The sequence below is a fragment of the Taeniopygia guttata genome, chromosome 8, assembly GCF_048771995.1.
Source record: "Taeniopygia guttata chromosome 8, bTaeGut7.mat, whole genome shotgun sequence".
NCBI lineage: Eukaryota > Metazoa > Chordata > Aves > Passeriformes > Estrildidae > Taeniopygia > Taeniopygia guttata.
This window is the reverse complement of record NC_133033.1, coordinates 31,324,677-31,344,760: the sequence shown is the minus strand read 5'-3', so window position 1 is coordinate 31,344,760 and position 20,084 is coordinate 31,324,677. Positions and strand designations below refer to the sequence as shown.

General features: G+C 43.6%; 1 protein-coding gene across 11 annotated transcripts in view; it reads left to right on the top strand.

Annotated features, from left to right (window-relative positions):
• RASAL2 (RAS protein activator like 2) overlaps positions 1-20,084 on the top strand; it is a 161,972-nt gene that overhangs the window by 65,262 nt on the left and 76,626 nt on the right. For all 11 annotated transcript variants that reach the window (XM_030279570.4, XM_030279569.4, XM_030279572.4 and 8 more), the window contains one exon: positions 15,961-16,088. In XM_030279570.4, the coding sequence (XP_030135430.4) occupies positions 15,961-16,088 (128 nt within the window). The remainder of the gene's footprint in view (positions 1-15,960; positions 16,089-20,084) is intronic.

Below are 20,084 nucleotides of genomic sequence, written 5' to 3'. Positions count from 1 at the left end.
CAATGGCAAGTTGTAAGCAGACCTGCTTACTCATTTTATGTCTAATTTCAACTGCTTTTGCATGTTGTTTAGGTATTGAAGAGCTTTTGCATATCCCATATTCTGACTATGCCCAAGTAAAATCCTCTGAGATTATCATATATTTCTGTGATGATAGTATGGTCAGAGTTTTAGCTGCATCTCACTCATCCTAAGATGAGTTGCTGCTGATTTTCTTCTACTCACACCTTTGAATTTACAATCTATTTTCATAGAAAAAACGGTAGCCCTTTTGGTCTAGAGACGCTTAAAAGCAATTTTCCTCTACTAGTCATTTAGTGACACAGACGCTTTGGCAGGCAGGTTTGGCAGGTTTTGACACAGTACTACAAAAAATCTGCCAAACTCCAAACTCTTGCAGTGTGTCTCCATCTACCTTCTCTCTCCTATTAGTTCTGGCTGCACTTGTACACAAGAAGAGGCTTTGTTGGCAGCACAGATCCAGTCAGTGCTGCTGAGAGAATTGCCTGTGAAGGGAAGAAGGTGAACACACAGAGCCAAACAGCTCCCAGTTGCCTTCAGTTATCTCCACTCACGCAGTGCTTTTTTTATCATTACTGATGGGGTATTTTGGCTGTGTCCTGTATAAATAGCCTCTCTCAGTAACCACTTCCTCTGCCAGCTTTGTGAAGCACTGAATCCCTGCATGCCTGATGTACCGTGGTGCTGCTTTTGCAGGCTGGGCTGGCTGAGCGTGTGGTGCTCAGCAAGGGGAGGATTCTGGCTGCACTGTGGTTTATTTGTAGGTTTCCTGTGAGCCCTCCTGTAGCTGATAAAATGAGTGTGGTTCAAGCCACTGATGTCTTGTATGATAAACTATTCCTTTATTGAGATGGTACTTAAGTGATACTGAGATTTAATTGCGATGAAGTTCTGAAAACAAGTGGGGAGGAAAGGGATAAGTGTTCAGTCTTTTGTGGCAGAAACAAATTGCTGTCTTGCTGTTGGTTTTCATTATTTCCAGCCATGACTTCCACTCCCACTTGCATATGCAATTGTCATGTGATAATTTGGTTCTTCTTTATGGTAAGACAGTGTTAGGGCTGACCTGTGTTGGTAAAAGCCTTTCAGTCCAGAAGAGCTGGTTGACAGCACAGGGCATCTAGGAAAGTATAGAGTACCCTGGCAGGGGGCAGGTGAGGCCCTTTTGCCTTTGTGGGGTTGGGTATCAAGAGGTATGTTTGTCTTTTATATGTTTTTTTTGTATCTTTTACTGTTACTACATAATCTCAAGAAAATGTCTGGGTCAGTCACCCTGGTACTTCAGCACAATCAGTCTATGTGATTAATACTAAGGAAAGAGCAAACAACACACCAGGAAAAGGTGCTGCAAAGTTTTCTGCATCTTGGCCGTGCAGAGACAAATTCAAAAAAACCCAAAATCAGGCTGGTGCCCTCCTACACACAAGTGCTGGTGAACACAGGCCAGGGCTGGGGAGCTGGGACTGCTGTGGGGTCTGATGATGATGTTGTCCCCCTCCTCACACCGTGGCTGCTGTGTTCACTGCTTTAGCTGTGCTACCAAGGTGTTTTCAGCTGCTGCACCCGCAGCAGCAGGGAGGAGGCTGCCACAAAACCTGCCCAAGGAGCTCCTTATAATGGCTGTTCCTTAGCTCCTGCTTGGGTGTACTCTAAAAGGGGAAGACTTCTTTCCAGGAAATCTATTTTCCTTTCTTCATTGTGGAGTTTCTTTTGAGCTTTCTGTGGATGCTTCATGCCTATAAACAGAAGTGAAGGCCCTTAAATATAATTGTAAAATGCATTGTTATTTTTTCTAGGGAGAAATGACACGTGTGGAGCAGGAGTTTTGAGTTACTTTGACAAAAGACATGAATGGCTCAACGGTACTAATTGAAAAATTTCTGGTTGCACAGGACCCAAAACAATTTATTGGGTGCATATGTAGCATCTTGTAGAGCCAGCAGCCACGGAATCCAGGAGCCTGGCTGTGCTGTGCAGCATATGTACCCAGCTTCTGACACCTTCCTACTGTTACTGTGGAAACTAGAATTTCCAACACAGCCCTGAAACAGGGGATTTTTATCTGCAAAAGGGGACAAGGTCTGCAGATGAGAAAGAAATACTCCTGTGCAGCATGAAGCCAGCTGGGGCACTCACTGTTCTGGATTTGCATGGTTGTGCTTGATGTGGAATTGCATGTTCAAATGGATGTTGATGTGCTTTTTGTAATTTTAATGGTAAAAACCCAGGTGGGTGTGTTGTAAATGCACTGAGACACATAGACCTAAGGAGACCTATCCTGAGGAGTGGAAACTAGGGAATGCAAGGGAAAGAAAAAAACATCCTTAGAGAGTCAGACATTTCTGAATTATCAGGTATGCAGAAGGGAAAAAGTGACAGCAGAGAGGCTCATCAGACTCCCTCCCTCCCCCAACAGGCCCGGCCTGAATTAAAAACACATACAGCAATCTCCACTCTGAATAACTTCTGCATGGCTATATAATTTCAAAGAGAAATGCTTTCAGGGTGATGATAGGTTTTGTCTACATCTGTAATGTCTCATTTGTCTTTGGATACCCAACAGCCTTCACTTTGTTTATTCAGAGCTAAGCAAACATGAAGCTGAATGTACTTTCCAATGATCAATGTAAATCAACGTGAAAAATGGAAATAATTATAAAACATACACACACATATATATTTAGTGAGGTTTGCTAGATTGATTGCTCCTAAACCTAGAGCTTGGCTGCTCTTACGTGCAGAGAATTCACAAAGAGACAGCCATAGCCCAGGGACAGTGAAGTGTGGTCACTGATGGATAAAATAAAATTCATGTCTGTTTGCATTTTAATGGATTTTAATCACATGAGAGTTTGGGGGGAAAAAAAATAGATTTTTTTTTTTCCTTTCTTTTTGTCATCATGCCTGATTGCTTCAGGGCTAACAAAAGTGGTCCAGGTACTGAGATAGGATTTTCAGTTCTTGTGCTCTTGTTAAAAAAGGCTTTTGCAAGGACAAGGAATGTGCACAATCGTCATTAGTCACTGAGAGCAGGACACTTAGTACTGGTCTGTAGATGTGGCAAGGAAGACAGAGCTTGAAGGTTTTGGCAAAGTAGTGAGGGGGAAATGAGCAAGATGCCATAGATGGTTTTTATTACCAGAGATTTACAAAAATAAGCTTGGCATCCATCAGGGGTGGGGAGTAGGGTACCATCCAGCTCTAACCATGTGGAGGCAGCACCATCTGTCTCTGGCAAACTAAAACTCTTGAGAAAAGGGAGTTGTTCCTTAGTCTTTCACTCTTTGGTGCTGCCTCTCATCTGTTTGCCATTCCTGCTGTCTGTGACATGATCTTCATACGTATTTTAAACATTCTTGCTTTGTGCTGCTGGCAGGGACTAGCTCTGCCCAGTTCACCACTCCTTCCTGCTGGCCCTGCTGCTGCGTCATTCCTGCTTTGTCAGCTGCTTGCTTCCTCTGGAACTCCATTCCTCCAATTCCATGTTGGGTGAGATTTGTCCCTCAACCTCCAGAAATAATTTTTTGTTCAGGAACACCATTGCTTAGGCAGCTAAGCCAGGTATTTTGTGCTAATACTGTCACTAAAAAAAAAAAAAAATAAAAACAAGGAAAAAAAAAGGAAAAAAAAAAAAAAGATGAGCAGAGTTTGTGTAAAATGCCAAAATGTTTTATGAAGGACACAAAATAGAGAAGCTCAAGGTTTTTGCCCCGGATTTACTTTTGTTATGTCACTAAGTGGGATGTTTGTGTCTGTTTATACTCTGATTTCATGTGTGTTTTGAAATCTCATTGTACTCAGTGGTGGAAAATTGGCTGCTGAAGTAAAGGCATGTTGAGGACAGCTCTCTACAGTAGCTGGAAGGAAATGCTTCTCAAACGTATTGTCCGAGTTGGTTCTAGTTAATAGTCTCCTGGGTATGTGAACTTTCCTTGGCTTCTCCACCCATCTTCTGGCAGCAAACAGAATTCTTAGCATTTCAGTTTAAAAATAAAATAATTAATAAAAATCTATGCTGCCCTTCTAAGTTATTTCCTAATAGGAGTGAAATGTACGTCAGTAATAACTCATTAAATCACTTGTGTGGGTTGATTATTCCTACTGGGGAGGGGATCCCCATAAAACAGCAACATAAAGCAAATGTCTTCAAAATATTATAATTATTGTGTTTCTAGAAAAAAATCCTCTCTCTTTCCCCCTGGTCTGGTTGGGTTTACTGTTATGAGATGCAATTGCTCAGCAGGACTGCTAATTAGATGTTACCAGGCCTGCTTCTGCAAGGTTGTGACCTATAAATTTCTGTTTAGCATTGCTGTAGGACAGGCATTTTCTCTCCACTGGTTATTATTTATCCTTGCTGAGTTCATGTGTTCTCCTTCTAGGATTTTGGAGAGGAGTACCTGTGGCTTTACCCTTCAGATAGAAGGGGGTTTGGATTTGCCGTGGGAGATTTGTGCTGTTAGTTTGCAAAGCAGACAGAAGGGAGGACATTTGGGAACAAGGGCATGTTTGTGCTTAGGCATTAGATGTAAATATAAATTAGGATATAATTTTAAATTCAAATTTTTTTGTGTAAAAATCTGTCTTGAAAATACAAATCAGCTAAAAAGCAGTGTAATGAAGAACAAAGGTTTGGCCTTCACGAGCTTAATATTTTACAAGTTTTGAGGAACAGAGCAGGAGTAAGGAGGAAGAAAGTGGGAAGGTAAGGGCTCAAGGGTAGTGAGTGTTTGGGGCGAGGATGTGGCCTTTATTTGTCAGAGCCTAAGCTACTGGAAGGAGAAGGAAGCATTAAGTAGAGGGAAAACCCAGCTGAAGAATACCTGAAATACTGCACCCTACCTCCAGATCCTTTTAATTAGCCAGCCCATCCTCAAAGGATACATTAATCATGCTGCTTGGGGTTTGCCAAAAGCGTGGGGAACCTGCTCCACCTGTTCAGGTGGTACCTCAGGAGCCTGGAGCTCAGCATGGCAAAAATGTCCAAAGCAAGCTGGCCTGCAAGAAACATCCTTCCCCTGGCACAGGGTTAGCTCAGCACTTGCAATTCTCTGCCTGGCACTGTTACTTCTTCCTGTGTTGCCTCTTTCTTTCGCAGCTGGTTTTCCACAGCACTGAATCCCAAAGTGGTTTGGGTTGGATGGGATCTTAAAGATCCTCCAGTCCCAATCCTCTGTCCTCTGCAAGGACATCTTCCTCTAGACTGGATTGCTCCAAGCCCTGTCCAGCTTGGTTTTTCAAACTTCCACACAGCTTCTCTGGGCAGACTGAGTAAGAAGAAAGAAATCACCCACTCTATTCTGAAATTTTGGAACAAAATGAAGCTTGATTTGCCAATCCTGATGCTGTGTGCAGCAAAGCACTGTGAGTCAGGAGGCTCCTGAGCCTTGATGCCAGCCTGCAGCTCAGTGTCCTCCTTTGACCATCTTGGTGGTGACCTCCTTATGCTTAACCAAAGGGGATTTTTCTTCCCAAGCTGGCTTCTCTCCCTAAACCAGCAGTGATAGCTGGGTTAAATTACACAGGGTAACCAACCTCACATAACCTTTAACTGAAGGTTAAAGGGTAGAGCTGATGAAAGAGGTACTACAGGTCATTGTCACACTGCATTAAATGTGGGATTCAGGTTATCCTGCCACAAGACATCTCTTGACAAAAATCTAAATATGGCTCAGGATCCCCATTGCAGTCTCCTTCCTCTAAAGTTTTGTGTCGTTGTGATTAAATGATGAAAAAAGTCCCCTCTTTTGAGCATTAGTGTTGTTTTACTGAGATACAGGAAGACTTTTCAGATGTTAATGAGGAAAATGGAATGAGGAGCTTTCTGGTACTTTTGTTTTTAAGTAGGTCAAATCAACAAATTCGTGTGTAATAACCTGGTGGTTCCAGGTTCTTCTGAAAACATTTAGAAGATGCCAGAAAGAAGCAGAATGGGTCTGTCTAAATAGCAGGGGGAGTACTACAGGGCTTCTTGTACATTATATTTCAACCCCTTGACAGGGTCCCTTACTAAGTCATTTGTTTTAAGTGGTTAAAATACAAAAGCTAACTTTAGCCTATATGCCTGAATGACCTGGTTAATATGCAAAACCATGCACATTTTTGCAGCAGATTTTAGTGTCCTGTGAATTGTCCCTTTGACAAGGGAAATAAACTCCCCTCTATGAGACATCAGCAGTGCTCACAAGTCCTTTTTCCCCATAGTCTGTTGTGGTAAGAAAAAACCCAAACCCAAAAGAAGCACCTAATTGCTTGTATGTCTACCCAGAAATATTCAAGAAACATTCAGACTGAAAGTAGCTAAAATTGTACATCAGCAACTGGCTGTGCAGTGGTGGCAGGGTGAGCAAGTTTGTAAAGCATCATGTGAGATCTTTGTGGAGGATTGTTTTATACATTATTCTTTGTTTTTACCTTGTTGTTTCTTGTCATGAAACCCACCACACACAGGGAGGGTTGGTTTGAGGTAACATTGGGTGGGTTTCAGAGGTGGGGAGTTCAGCAATTGTGCTGTTGCTCTGGGAAATGAAGTTTATAGAGTGACATCAGTGACAATGAAAATACCTGCTTTCTGGGAATAAAGCCAGAGGTGAAAGCTTCTAAAAGAGACAGCCTGCATGGTGTAGTTCAGGCTGCACTGAAAGACAGCCTGTTTGGTTTTCAGTTGTTCATCTGGAACTTGTTGTGGGCACTATCTCATCGCCTGCCCTGTTCCTGTGGCTCTTGTCTCTGCAGAAATGCTTCCGTACCTTTGTACTTCCCATACCTCCCTCCTTGACAGGAAAAGCACAAGGGTCCTGCTCTTCTGAAAGTGGCCTGTGACAGATGAATGTCATCTGGCTGATGCCTTCTTGGCAAGGGTGGGGGTAAAGCACTCTGTGAACTTTAGTCTTGGTGCTTTTGCCAAGCTCTGTGCGCTGCTTTTGCCACACATCTTTAATTCTGACCCCGAGTACACTGGTGCATTTTTGTATGTGTGTAGCAAAAATGTGTGCAGGAACTGAGCAGCTTTTGCTTTTAAATTGTTTGGGTGGGTTTTTTTGTTTGCTTGCTTGTTTGTTTGGGGGTTTTTGCTTGTTTGTTTGTTTTTGGGGGGTTTTTATGTATTTGTTTGTTTGAGTTTTTGTTTTGTTTGGTTGGTTGTTTTTTTTGTTGTTGTTTTTTGTTTGGTTTTTTTTTGCAGAGCTGCCTTGAGCCAAGGTCCTTTTAAAGTTCAGGAGTTTTTTTTCTTTTGTTCTCTTCCTACACTGCTGCAAAAAATAAAGAATGAAGAGGGAACAGCCCACTCTGGATGCCTGGTTCTGAAGAGGCTGTGAGATGGAGATTAGGGGTTGGTGAGAGCAAGCACTGCAGAGGACAGAACAAGGTGAAGGGCATAGAGCTGGATAAGAAAAGGACCATGCATAAATTAGGAGGAAAAACTGCAGACTTTTTTTTCTCCCACGAATAATTAACTTTTCTGCTATTCTCCATTTTCTGCCTTCTAAACCACTCACGAAAGCCTCTTCTTGCTTTGGAGAGAAGTGTCACTTGAGAACCTTCTCAGAACTTGGCAGCTCTGTAATAGGGGCATGTAATCTTTTATAATCCTCTCTACAGGTTTGTAATAACCATTTCTGTTTTGAGATTCCAAAGTATTTTGTAGGCCAAATGGGAATTTAACTGTGAGAGAAAAATGTACTTAATATTCAGGAGCAAAGATGAGTGGTCCTGGGCAGGGAACGAGACCTGAATAAGAAGGGAAGGAAACCTGCTTGAGTATTGAAGGAAGGGTCACAGCAATGGCTTCAAGCAACTGCAGGTTATTTGAAATCTTTGTTATCCTGGGAATTAAATTGTTTTTTCACAGGGACTGCAGCTTCTGTGGTGGTGATGTCATGAGATTTACAAGGCTGCACAATGAGCCCCTTGTTTGCGGGCATGCAGGGAGGCTGGCCCCAGCCAGGGCGCACCTGCGTGTTCTGTAAGGTCCTCACCTTGGTGGGGTTGTGATTTCTGGTTACACTTGCTGAGCCACCGATTGCCTGATCGGACGTTGCTGGCACTGATCCAGCTGAGAAGGTGCTGATGTTTCTGCCAGGCACATCTTGCAGGCTGTGTCCCCTGAACCAGGCTGGGCACAGCCCAGGAGGACGGGGACAGAGAGCAAGGCGCAGCCGAGGGAGGTGAGGATCAATTACCCTTTGTAAGTTTAACATTTAGCAATCGGCTATGCAGCAAGTAAGAAGCTTAGGGGAGCTCAGTAGTATTCAAGCTAATTGGTAGCTTTAAACTGCTATTAAGAGCTCCCGCACCTTTTGCTCAAAGAAGCTGCTCAGTGACAGCAAGCTGGTGCAGCTTTCTGCTTTCTAGTCAGAATTACCCTGCCAGGCCAATGTGTGTTTTATGCCTAATTTTTGCCTCTGCTGTTAGCTCCTTAGCTCTCATTTTTTAGGACTTTGCAAGAAAGCTTGAGACTGTTGGCACACTCAGCATCTGCTCACTAAACTAGTCGTAAGATTTTAAGACTTGCGGTTTCTTTTTTGGAACAGCTCCATAGTTTTTCCTTTTGAAAATAAAATCTCGTTGAAAATTGCTTACATGGTTGTGGCCTAACTGAATTTGTGCTCTCGAGCTTCTGCAGAGCCTTTGGGTACCAGGGAACACTGAGGCCTTTTAGGAAGTGTCAGAGGTTGAGGGTGGCAAATGTGTTAGCACAGGCCGTGGGAAAGGTTTGGGTTTGGAATTGCGTGGGGAAGTGAGAAGGGAAATCTTGGCTGATCTCTGCCGTAGTCTCAGCCCTGGTGCGAAAACTCCTGAGCTGTAGATAGGCAGAGTGGTGACGTTGCAAGAACAGGGCAGATGTATGGACTTGGGCCCAGGGGAAGCTGGCAGAGCTGTCTGGGAGCTCAGCTGCAGGAGTGAGGCTGCTGTACCTTGCTTGCTGGCGGCTGACTCTTGTACAAACAAGTCAGATCTCTCCTCGGGAAGGAATTGAAGGGGTGGGAATGATGTCAGCGAGAGATGCCGTCCTGCTGGGAGATGCCAGGCTTGTTGAACAGTAGCATTCTGTATTTTGTCTCCTGCTGGTTGCAGAGGAGACAGCCCTTGGCTGCTAAAGCATTCACTCATCTGATGGTTTATTCCTCCCCACTTAAAAATTGCTCCTGACGTGTTTTTTCTTAGTGCAGAAAATCCGTAGGAAATATAAGAATCTGGCTGGCAGCTCTGGTAGTGGACAAAACGTGGATTCTCACTCTGAGTTTCAAAGGTTACTTTTTCCTCCTTGGTGTCAAGGTGAGACTGCTGCATGTGAGAAATTCTGAGCAGCAAGGTGACCCTTCTCCCACCCCATCACACATCTCAGCAAAGCTTCCCAGCAGCTGCTGGGGAAAAGCTATGCCTTTAGCTGAGGCCAGAAGAGACAGACTGTCCTTATTCAAAGGAAGAGAAAATCCTTCAAACCTCACCTGTAAGCGGTGAACAGCAGATACTTTCAGACTTCCCATCTCTAAATTTTAAGACATTTCTTCTCCCAGAGCTGACATACTGATGGTAGAGAAATGGAAGCACACACAACAAGCGCAAAAAATGCCAGAGTTCACATTTCTTTGAGGATATAGGGCATGAAAACTGCACCTGACTGAACAGTTTTTACTTTAAAGTCCCTGTGGCTCATGAGATTCTTCACTGGGAGAGTGAAAAACCAGTCTTGAAACTGTGTCTGATCACTGCCACTCAATAAAAGAGCAGTGGAAAGTTAATAGGTTAGATTGGCAAGATTTGCCTGTACTAGAAAAATTAAAGATCATGTGAAGAACATGTTACAATGCCAAATACATCAGAATCAGAGAAAGTCATGGTACTGGTCATGGCTTCTGCCAGCTTCTAGAATACTGTTTTCACCTACTTAAACCTTTTATGACTTTATTCTGTGCAGAATGGATTTTCCAGGTAGTGTTTTGGCTGTCAGCCGTTGGCGTGAGAGCTTCTGAGATCTCTGAAGCCTGATGGTTTGACTAAGCCTTTTTTACCTCCTACCCAGGATATTAGATTTCCATCTAAGAATTGGGTTATCATTGCATGCAGCTGCTGGAGGAGAGCAACTGGATTCAGCTGAATTGAGAGCTGCTCATTGCATGTGGACTGGACTTGGTTGAGTGTGGCTATTATATGTAACGGGAAGAATTCACACCAGATACTTACCTCTGTAATAACATCCTACATGAGTGGCATGCCTCACGTCCCAAAGGATCTGCTCACACTTTCTACACTTAAAATGCCACCTGCTGCACCAGGGATCTGTTGCTGACCACGAAAATGTAGGCACCTCTTAGCTGAAATAGAGCCATGCCACAGAGTGATTTAGAGGGGCAAGTGAGCACTGCTGGATCTCACAGTAGCTATGAGAAGTTTCCTAGAAAGGAAGCCCACATTGTGCTTTGAAACAAAATGGCAAAATTAGTGGTGTTGTTTCTAATGTGTGCCTGTCACATTTCTAAGTACATTGTGATTCAGAGAAAAATGTATCAACCCTGAGAGCATCATGTTTTCTCTGTAGCACGGGAGTCTCTGCATTGCCACACACAGTATATGCTGAATTTTCCTAGTATTATACCATGAGATTGTATTTTCTGTGTTGGGGTAGTGTGGTAGTTGTCTGTACAAACTTGGAGGAGGAGTGTCCCTCCCTCTTCCAAGTGAATTTGGGCATCGTGATAGGTTTCTCTTTGAATAGTTGTTTCTGATGGTGTCTATTTGCACTTTTCTGGCCTGGGTTGGATCAGAAACCATTGCACATGGCTGGGAGTTGGTTTGAGAAATAAGAAATACAAACAAAAGCTCTGTATATCAGCATGAGAGAAAATAGAAGTTGCCTTGGTTGTGCTTTCCCTAGCAGCCCCTCAGTGGCTGACCTCTCTCATCCTCTGCCCTGTGCAGATGTTGAGAGATTGCCCCTCTTGCAGCTGGGCCAGGAGTGCTCCAATGCCTGTGCAGATCTTCACCTGAGCATCAACATCTGTCTGAAATAGGTGCACATCCCCACCCAGATGTGTGTCACAGAGCTGCTGTTGCTGTTTATTTTCACTCACATGAGTGACTTGTTTTGCAGAAATCCTGCCCTGTTCCGAGATTTGAGGGAATGGAGCATGTTGAGACACTGTGTATTTCCTTTTCTGCCACATCTTTCCCTTTAATCCCTTCGTGAGCTTTGAGATGATGGAAGTTCAGTGGCAGGACTTGTAGTTGTTATTTCTCTTTGAAGCTTCCTGTCAGTAGTAAGGCTTGTTTCAGCTTGCTTTATCAAGGTTGGAACTGATGATTATTCAAACTGGACTGTGTGGTCATGCACAGCTGGGTAGGCTGAGGTTCTGACAAGCTCTCAGATGACAGCACTTACCTAAAACACTTTTCTTTCATCCTGTCTCTATGGTAAGTACATAAAACACTATGGAAACATTGACATTGGGCAAGCAGACCTGTTGTCAAAAGGTGTTAGGGCTCCTGCTAATCTCTCTTCAGGGGAAAAAAATTCCTCCCAGCATACAAACTTGGCCACAACATTAGTTACTCAGCTGCTTGGCAGCTCCTTGTTGGAAATACTAGGAACAGAATACGGACCCTAATAAAGTGGAGGAAAATTTGGCAAGTACTTCGGTTAGCCCTTGATTTCACCATAGGAATGGCGCAGTTCAGAAAAAGGAGCTCTGAGACGTGCCAGGGGTGCTCTTGTCATCACTGGGATGGAGGGTTATTTCTGTGTTTTTATTGATGGTAAGTAGAGAGTGCTTTTTGGCAGAGATTGAAGGCATGAATTTGCCTTTAATGTAGTTTTATTGGCTTGGTTTCTGGTAATTCTGTCCTTTTCACTAGCTCTGAGGAGACAAGATGCCTCTTTTCTGGTTGTAGGAGAGCTGTTGGGGGCTAAAAGACACTGAAGCACCCATTATCTCTTGGAAATAATTTTATGATTCTGCCCATTGCCTGCTTTTTGGAAAATATTCTCCACTCATGAACACATTTGGAATTTTAAGGAAAATAATTGTTGCATGTTTGCAATGGAAGCTTTCAGAAATGTTCCCATCTGATAGGACTGCTCTGCTCCATAAATACTACTAAACTGCCATGAGTTTTCCTGAGATGTCTTACTCTGTCTGTGGGGATTAGCTTGGCACTGGCTGCTGCTGCTTTCCATGTTTCCTCGCCCTGTACCACTCAACACTTCTGTTGTTGATATGTGATTATGGAATCACTGCCCCTCTATTTTTCCCCTTCTTTAAAAATAAGCCCTGTACTTCAAGAATAATAAGGTACAAGTTGTCATCTGACTGAAAGAAAGGGAGCTTTGTGGATATTTATAACATGGCTAGTGGCATTTCAGAGCCCTGAGGAAAAACAACACAGTTTCCAGTCTTCAGCAATGTAGGATGTGGCAGGAGGCAGTGGCAGGGATGTATCAAGAAGGGGATTTTTTCCAAGCTGTTACTTAACTGATATTAGCATTTGAAGGCACATAAGGCCTGACCTTTAATCCTATGTGTAGACTTGCTGATCTGCTTACTTGAATGCCTCATTGTAGTGCTGCAGAATGAAGGGATTGCATCAGACCCAAGAGAAATCTTCTGTCACCAGAACTTGCCTATTTAGGTGTGTGGCTGCCTGAGCCCATCCCACATGTAACATCTGCAAACTCAGAGCTTTCAGATGATCAGACCTCTCTGATCTCTTCTCTAGCTCCTGTCTGAAGTTGCATTTACCAGTGAGGGATCATTCATCTCCAAAGCTCAAGCCTTGCTGTGTGAGCTGACAGAGAGTAGCCCCACAGTTAAAAAGGACAATCCTGACCTGCACGCTTTCCCAAAAGATTCAGTGCTCCTCGTTACACATGGACATTTTGAAATTCACTTCTATAGCAATTCAAAGCATGGTGCTTAATTAGTTTTATGGAGCTTTAGTGGAAGAGGTTGGTGGGTTTTATTACATTCATGTGAAAAGCTGGAGCCAAGAATGTAAAATGAAAACCGAAGATGAAGAGCACCGGAAAGCAGAACAGGGTTTGTGAGGCGACCAAGCGTGTATGTGATACTGTGCAAAGTCCCAGAGAGTCTTCTGTCTAAACTGGTAACATACTGCAGTATAAATTTTGAAGTCACAGCTGTTGTGAGAGGCTCCAAAGATATCAGCCATGCAGGAGGGCGAGCTGAGAAATAATTTAAATCGGTGAGACTGGTGCACCAAAGCTACTCTGGGGTGCTTGTTGCTGTGAGTTTTCTGGGAACACGCGTTCCACATCCGTGGAGTTTGCCACGTGCTCTCAGCATCAGCCTGAGGGGAGGACTGGAGTTATGGGGTCCGGTGCTCTCAAAACCAGCCTGCTGAAGAGAGCACATGGTCAGGCTTGCAGGGGTGCTGGGCTGTGCCCCGACTGGTGTTCAAAAGGACACTGGTGCAAACACAAAATGTTACCACTGTGCTGTTCTCTAGGGGTGACTGACAGCTCCAGACACGGACATGGCATGTCACTCTGCCAGCAGCCTGTGGAAAGCTCTTCTGACGTAGCCAACCCACTTGGCAACAGAGCCATGGCTGGCTCACAGTGCCTGATGACTCAGTTAAGTCCTGGAGTTGTTATTGCAGTGGAAGAAGTCGTTCTGTTCTTTAAATCCTTTGTGCAGCCCATGGATCAGTCGGATGGTATCCTGCCAAGGCCTGTAGTTAGAAGAAATTATAACACAAAGATCTTTTGGGGCTGGGCAAGTCGTGACTGTAGATTCTGCGTTGGAGCTGACGGCCCAGGAGGGTTTTCTTTTGCCATCAGAAAGTTTACCAGCAGTTCCAAATGCAGCTTCCTTGGTTACTGCTCAGTGCAGCAGCTGGAGGCACTCACTGCCAGCCCACCCACATCAGGAGGACAGAGCACGCAGCCTTCATCCTTTTCTCCCCCTGCTGATTTATCACATGCTTTCCTTATCCAGGAGACCCGATCACCAGAGCTCTCATCTTCCCATTTCTGGTGCAGACTCATACCAGAAGCTCATGGCTTCATCCTTCTCCTCTACTCTCTGTCAGGTTTGTCATGCTTAGGCAGAGGTAGGGCTCATGTGCTGCTTGGGAAGCCAAGGTCAAAGCAGGAGCAGCAGTGGTTTTATTTTACATCTGGTTTGGTTTTTGGTTGGACACCGTGATAAATGTGAGTTGCAGTTATGCCAAAAATCTACCTGGAGGGTTCATGTCTGTAAAATGGACTAATACATAACTTGTGGTAGAGTCTGTTGTGCTCCGGGAGTTTGCACAAATGCACTTTTTCTTCACAGAGCTTATGGTGGTTTCCCTTAATTATCTTTATGCTTAAATAGAGTTTTGGGCAATTTTGAGACACATGGGATTTGTTGTCACTCTCACAAACTGAGTTGTATCAGAAGTAACAGTGTGTAATCTGATTCTGCACCTCAGCTTCTTCCCTGAATTATTTTACCTGACTTTAAGAGCACAAAGGTGCCCTTCTTTGTTATTCAGAGCAGTAGGAGCCATGCAGCTCTCTCCTTTTTCTTGCTTAAAGGTTGCCTGTTCCAAGCACTTTCCTGAACAATCACAAAACTCCTGATGCAACACGAGGTTGAACAAGGCACTGAAAGCCATCTTCCAAGCCTGGCTCTAGAAGCTGACACATCCCTTGCAATGCAGAGGCAAAGCTGCAGGAAGACAGCATGAAGATGATGCAGGAGAAGAGCATGAAGATGCTGCAGCGTTTTTGATAAAGAGGGGGCAGGAGCAGGGTTTGCAAGGAGGGAAGCAGGTTGGAGGGGTTCCTTAGTCCTTGGGCTGGCTCTCCCTGGAAGGTGCTGGATGATTGAGGATTCGCTGGCCTCTAGTGGTGATGCTGGGGAGAAGCTACGAGAAGCAGCTGTGTTATCTCGTGCGTGCTGCTAGGTGTGCTAAAAGGCAGGTAGTGCTACAAAACATTTCGGGTTTGAACACTCACTTCACTCCTGAAACAGCTCAAGGAGGTCCTGAACTCCTGTGCAGGAAGTCCCTGGATTTTTGCAGTGTCTGTTTTAGACCCTTGGAACTTGAGGGATCTACAGTGTCTACACTGAGAATGGGTGATTTTTAGATCATTGCAAGCAAATTGTATAGAACCAGAGTGCAAGATAAAAATGAAACTTAATCTTATAAAGCAATCAGAAGTTAATATCAAAACTTTGTAAAGAGATAAATCATAGAATCCTAGAAGGGTTTGGGTTGGAAGGGACCTTGTTGTGACAGGCACAATGTCATATACAACTCAATTGTGAGAAACCTGTGGGAAATTGATTTCAAAATAAATTTTAATAGATCAGGACCGGGAACCAAACAGGATGTGTTATGGTTTGGTTTCTTGTTTTTTGGGGGGGGTTGTTTGGTTTTTTTCAAGTATGAGTTTTTGTCGCTGTAGTGTCTGTGGCTAAATGAAAATGCACAATTTCATCTAGTAGGTTCCCCAACAAAAGGTGCTAGTAAGCCCTTCTCAATTAAATGCCCATCCCTTTGAATTTTTCCTTCCCTTCTTCAAGCCTGCCTTCCTTGATCCCTGTCTTCCTATATCTCTCTATCCTTAGTCTCAAATAATCCACTTTATTAAGATTTAGAGTACATTCAGGGCTTTACCCCTTTGAGAAAGGAGTGGAAGGAAGATTAAGTTTTCATAAGAGCTCTTGGTCTTTTCAGTATATTTCAGCCTTTGACAAAGACATTCATATTCATCTCTGGTACTGCCATTTTTGTAAGCCATGCTATAAGTAAATAAATATTCGTAGCATATGGGTGCCTCCCAGGACTCGCATTTCACCTTTTAAAATGCTGAAACAGACCCCACTCAGCACAGAGTGCAGTTTTGGTTCAGATCTCACTGCAGAACTGTGAAAGCAAAGAAGGTGGTTAATGCCACATGCTAACAACGTTGTGGTTTTCTGTTGCCAGATGTGAAAGGACCACCCACCCACAGACTGTCCTGTGGCCAGTCCCCCTACACTGAGATGACAACATGGGAGAGGAAATACTGCATCCTGACAGACAGCCAGCTGGTGCTGCTCAACAGGGAGAAGGAGGTGAGACAAGCTCATGTTGGTGCCTCAGTATCTGCCCTTTGGCCCTTATTGTAAGAGGAGAGGGCAGATTTCTTCATCTCCCCTTTACTTCGCTCACAAATCCTTTGAAACGTGCAACAGGGCAAAGGGAATTTAAAAAGAAATTCTTTACTGCCAGAGTGATGAGACACTGGAACAGGCTGCCCAGGGAGGTTGTGGATGCCCCATCCTTGTAGACGCTCAAGGACAAGTTGGATAAGGCTTGAGCAACCTGGTTTAGTGGGAGGTGGGACTGGGACTAGGTGATCTTTAAGGTCCCTTCCAAGCCCTTCCCATTCCATGAAAAGGGGAGCTAAGCTATCCTGTGTGTGAATGGGGTGGTGCACACAGTTATAATCCAGCTGGCACAGAAGAGGTAACAGCAGCCAAAGTGCAAACTCCCTCCTGGAGTTCTGCAGCCTGTGTTTGTCTGCCACTGTGTCTTCCTATGTTACTACTTCTTTTAATGGTAGTTAGAGCCACCACAGGTGTGTAAACCTGCCTCTTGATGTCAGTGCAGGCATAAAGGTAGGGAAAAGTGAAGGCTTTTTATCCATGAGTTTTAGTCTAATACCACAGTTTCTTATATTTGGCAATGACCCCAATTTTTGTGGTTTTTCTTGATTCTTTTGAAGCTTCTGTATATGGCTGTTACAGCCTGAGAGTGAGACCTGTTTCTGGTGTGGAACAAAATATTAGTCAGCTGTCCTCAGGTTTATTTGCCATGAAATATTGCCTTGCATAGGGAGAGTGGGAGGAAATGGTTTAGAGAAGGACTTGAGTTATTAGAAGGGAACAGCTTTAATGCTGATGTGTGGGAGAGGTGATCAAACGCAGGCAAAATGGAAGGCCCATTTAATGGTATTTGTTTACTATGTAATTCCTTTTCTAGTCTGACAGGACTGACACCTGAGGAATTGAAGTATACGCTGAAGAAATTTAAGGAGATGTGAGAATCATTTCTAAAACAGTCCTGTACCAGCATAGCTGGACAAAAGGATGCATCTCATTAGGAAATGTAATTGAAACAACACTGGCTCATATCACAAATAGTTACCTGAAGGTGGTAATCATGCACTTAAGAGGTCTTATTTCTCCTACCACAGACAGCTGAAAGTATTTTGCTGGGAGTAAGATGAGGCTTTTGACTAGATCCTGAGGAGTAAATGTACGAAGTCCAATGTATCACATCATTATATTCTATGTTTAAATACACTCTGGTTTTTGTCAAAAACTGAGGAAATTCCATATAGACTATAGAGGGCCTGAGGTTTAAGTGTAGCAATAACCTCAGTAGTGTAAACAGTAGTGTAAATTCTTGCAGTGTGCTTTCAAAGGGATCTTCCTGCCCTACCTCAATGAGAAATAGCTTCTTTTGGGAAATGCTGCTCGCAGATGGGCCAAGCAGACATGCCTTTGGTGCAGGTGTGACTCCACATGCTGATAATGGGATTTGTTTCAGAAGCCTGTAGCTCGAGTCAGATTTGCCATTATGATTTTCAAGTCATTTGTGACTACTGTGAAATGAAAGGAAAAAGGGAACTCCTTGCAGAGCCATGAGTGTTCAGTAGGAAAATAAGGGGTTGGTTTAGTCTGGCTTCTGAGTCTGGACACACAGTCCCCTACATAAACACACAACGTGTAGAGCTGCCAGTCAGGAGAGAGCATGGGACTGATACTCTGGATTTACACTTTCTTGTAATTTTTCTGAGCTAGGAGTATCCCTTTACAATCTTCCTGAGAAAAGGGAGGGGAGGCAACACAGTTAAATTTTTCTTGGCAAGTCATTCAGAGTTGAAAGAGGCTCCATGAAATGTGATCCAGAAACAGGAGTGCACAAAGGCCTAAGGCAGCAGTGGGGTGAGATGCTTGTTAAGAGCATGATGATGGAAAAGTCTGTATAAGGGGAATCATAAAAAGATCCTGGGTGGGACCACTGGTGCACGGAGCCTAAGCAAAGACCAGGTGAACAAAGAAGAGGGAGGTTACTTTAAGAAAAAAAAGATTGTGTTCAGAGTAAAATTATTGGAAAGGTGCTGCTGGAGGAAGCGTTTTGTTGACTCAAACCAGGTGATAGGCAAGAGGAGCAGGAGAGATTCCTGCTCTGAACATGGTCATTACTGATAGAACGAGTAGGGCAGAATTCCTTTGGGGTGCTGAGGAGGATCTTAGAAACAATGTTCAGGACAGAGGGATACCCACCAGTGAGTGAGAAGGGTGTGGGGGAAGAAGGAAGAGATGGCAACAGCAGAGTGCCCTTGCAGCCCAGAGGGAGTGATGGATGCCTGGAGAGGCTCCCTGGGACAGAGGCTAGGCAGTGTTATGGAATAAAGTAGGGATTTATTAAAAGGTCTTCACAGGATATACCTTGGGCAGTACAAGAGCCTGGCTGAGGCTACACCCAGGATAAATCCCATGAGTTTTCACATTTTTGTAAGTTTTGGTCCATTTCCATATTTGGGTTAATTGTCCAGTTACAGCTTCAGGTTATGCAGTCCCATCCTCTCAGTTTGCTCTCCTCAATTCACCGTCATTTTTACTTTTTGGGCCTGAAGCTGCAACGATGTCCTTGGTTCTGGGGCTGGAAAAGGATTGTTTTGTCTAATTAAACTGTGAGGAGAACTTGCTAATACTTTATATGAAGTTCAGAGTTACCCATTAATGTAGAACAGAATCTGGAAAATATGAAAGCTCAAATTTGAGGCATCAGGAGTACTTGCATCATTGCAAGGCTGACATAAATTGAAAGGTGTAAGTCTGAAACCTCTTATTTTATTCTCTGTCCATCTGCTTTGTTACTTTGTGGAATAAAATCCAAGAAGCTTGGCCTGTGTGAGTCTGGAAGGGAAAAGAAATGTGTGTTTATACTGCTTTGTAATATCCTTCCGCAAGTATGTGTGTCCAAGTTGGAAAGTGAAAAACATAAACAAGAATTCTCCACTGTTTCACTTATAATGCTAAATTTGGGGGGTTTTCAGTTAGTGCTGCTAAAATACAGCATTATGAATTGCAGATTTTTAAGACCAAGAGAAGAGTACAGAAATAAACAGTGTAGTAGAGAAAACTAATTTCTCATAGTGTCCCACCACTATGGAATTATTGTCAAGGCAGTTTGAATGAAGTATATGCAAGAGAAATTTTGTGCCCAGCAAGAGTAGGTTGAAAATCAGAGGCCTTTTGAAGTGCAACTTGATCCAAAAATATCTGTAATTACTTAGACAAAAATAGTCTGGCAGTATCACCTTGTGTAGTGTAGAAAAACATTAATTACTTGACACCTTGTCAACTTCATAAAATGAGAATAGGTGAGACTGAAGAATGAAAATTATTAATGAAAGGAAGAGTTCAATGCCTAAAAATTAAGTAGAAAGAAAATGAATCCCTGTAGGAACGTGGGAGACGACTTAGCAAATAAGGAGTCCTGAGTGACAGGAGGTGTGCAATTATTACACTGTGTGATAATATTTAACAGCATTTTCCAAGACAAGGAAAACAGGCCTAGATTGATGCCCACACAAATCAGGTATTTCTTCTACAAGGAATAGTTTCTCCTGGCTGGAAGGTGTAGATGTTTTCATCTGCTCTGGAAAACCTGTTCCATCAGGTGGGAGGAGCTGTGAGGGCACAGTAGACATGTCTGTAAAATCAGAGCCATTTAAACAGGGAAAGGGAATGAGTGTTCATGAGGAGTGGTTCCAGACACACAACACTGTGCACACGACTTCCACTTGGAGGGAAATGACAAATGGCTGCACCTGGCTTTGGACTGCTTTTTAGCTGGGCTTTGTCAGCAACTTGGCTGCAGTCCTGCAGAATGTTTTAGTCTTGTGTTCACTTGGAAATGAAGATGAACAACATTTTTCACTGTGTTAGACTCTTCTTTTTCCCTTTCCTGCACCCAAACCTCATCTTTCTTCTTGGATTTAGAGTTGATTTTTAATCAAGGGCAAAGGATAGCAAAGACCTGCATGAACTGTG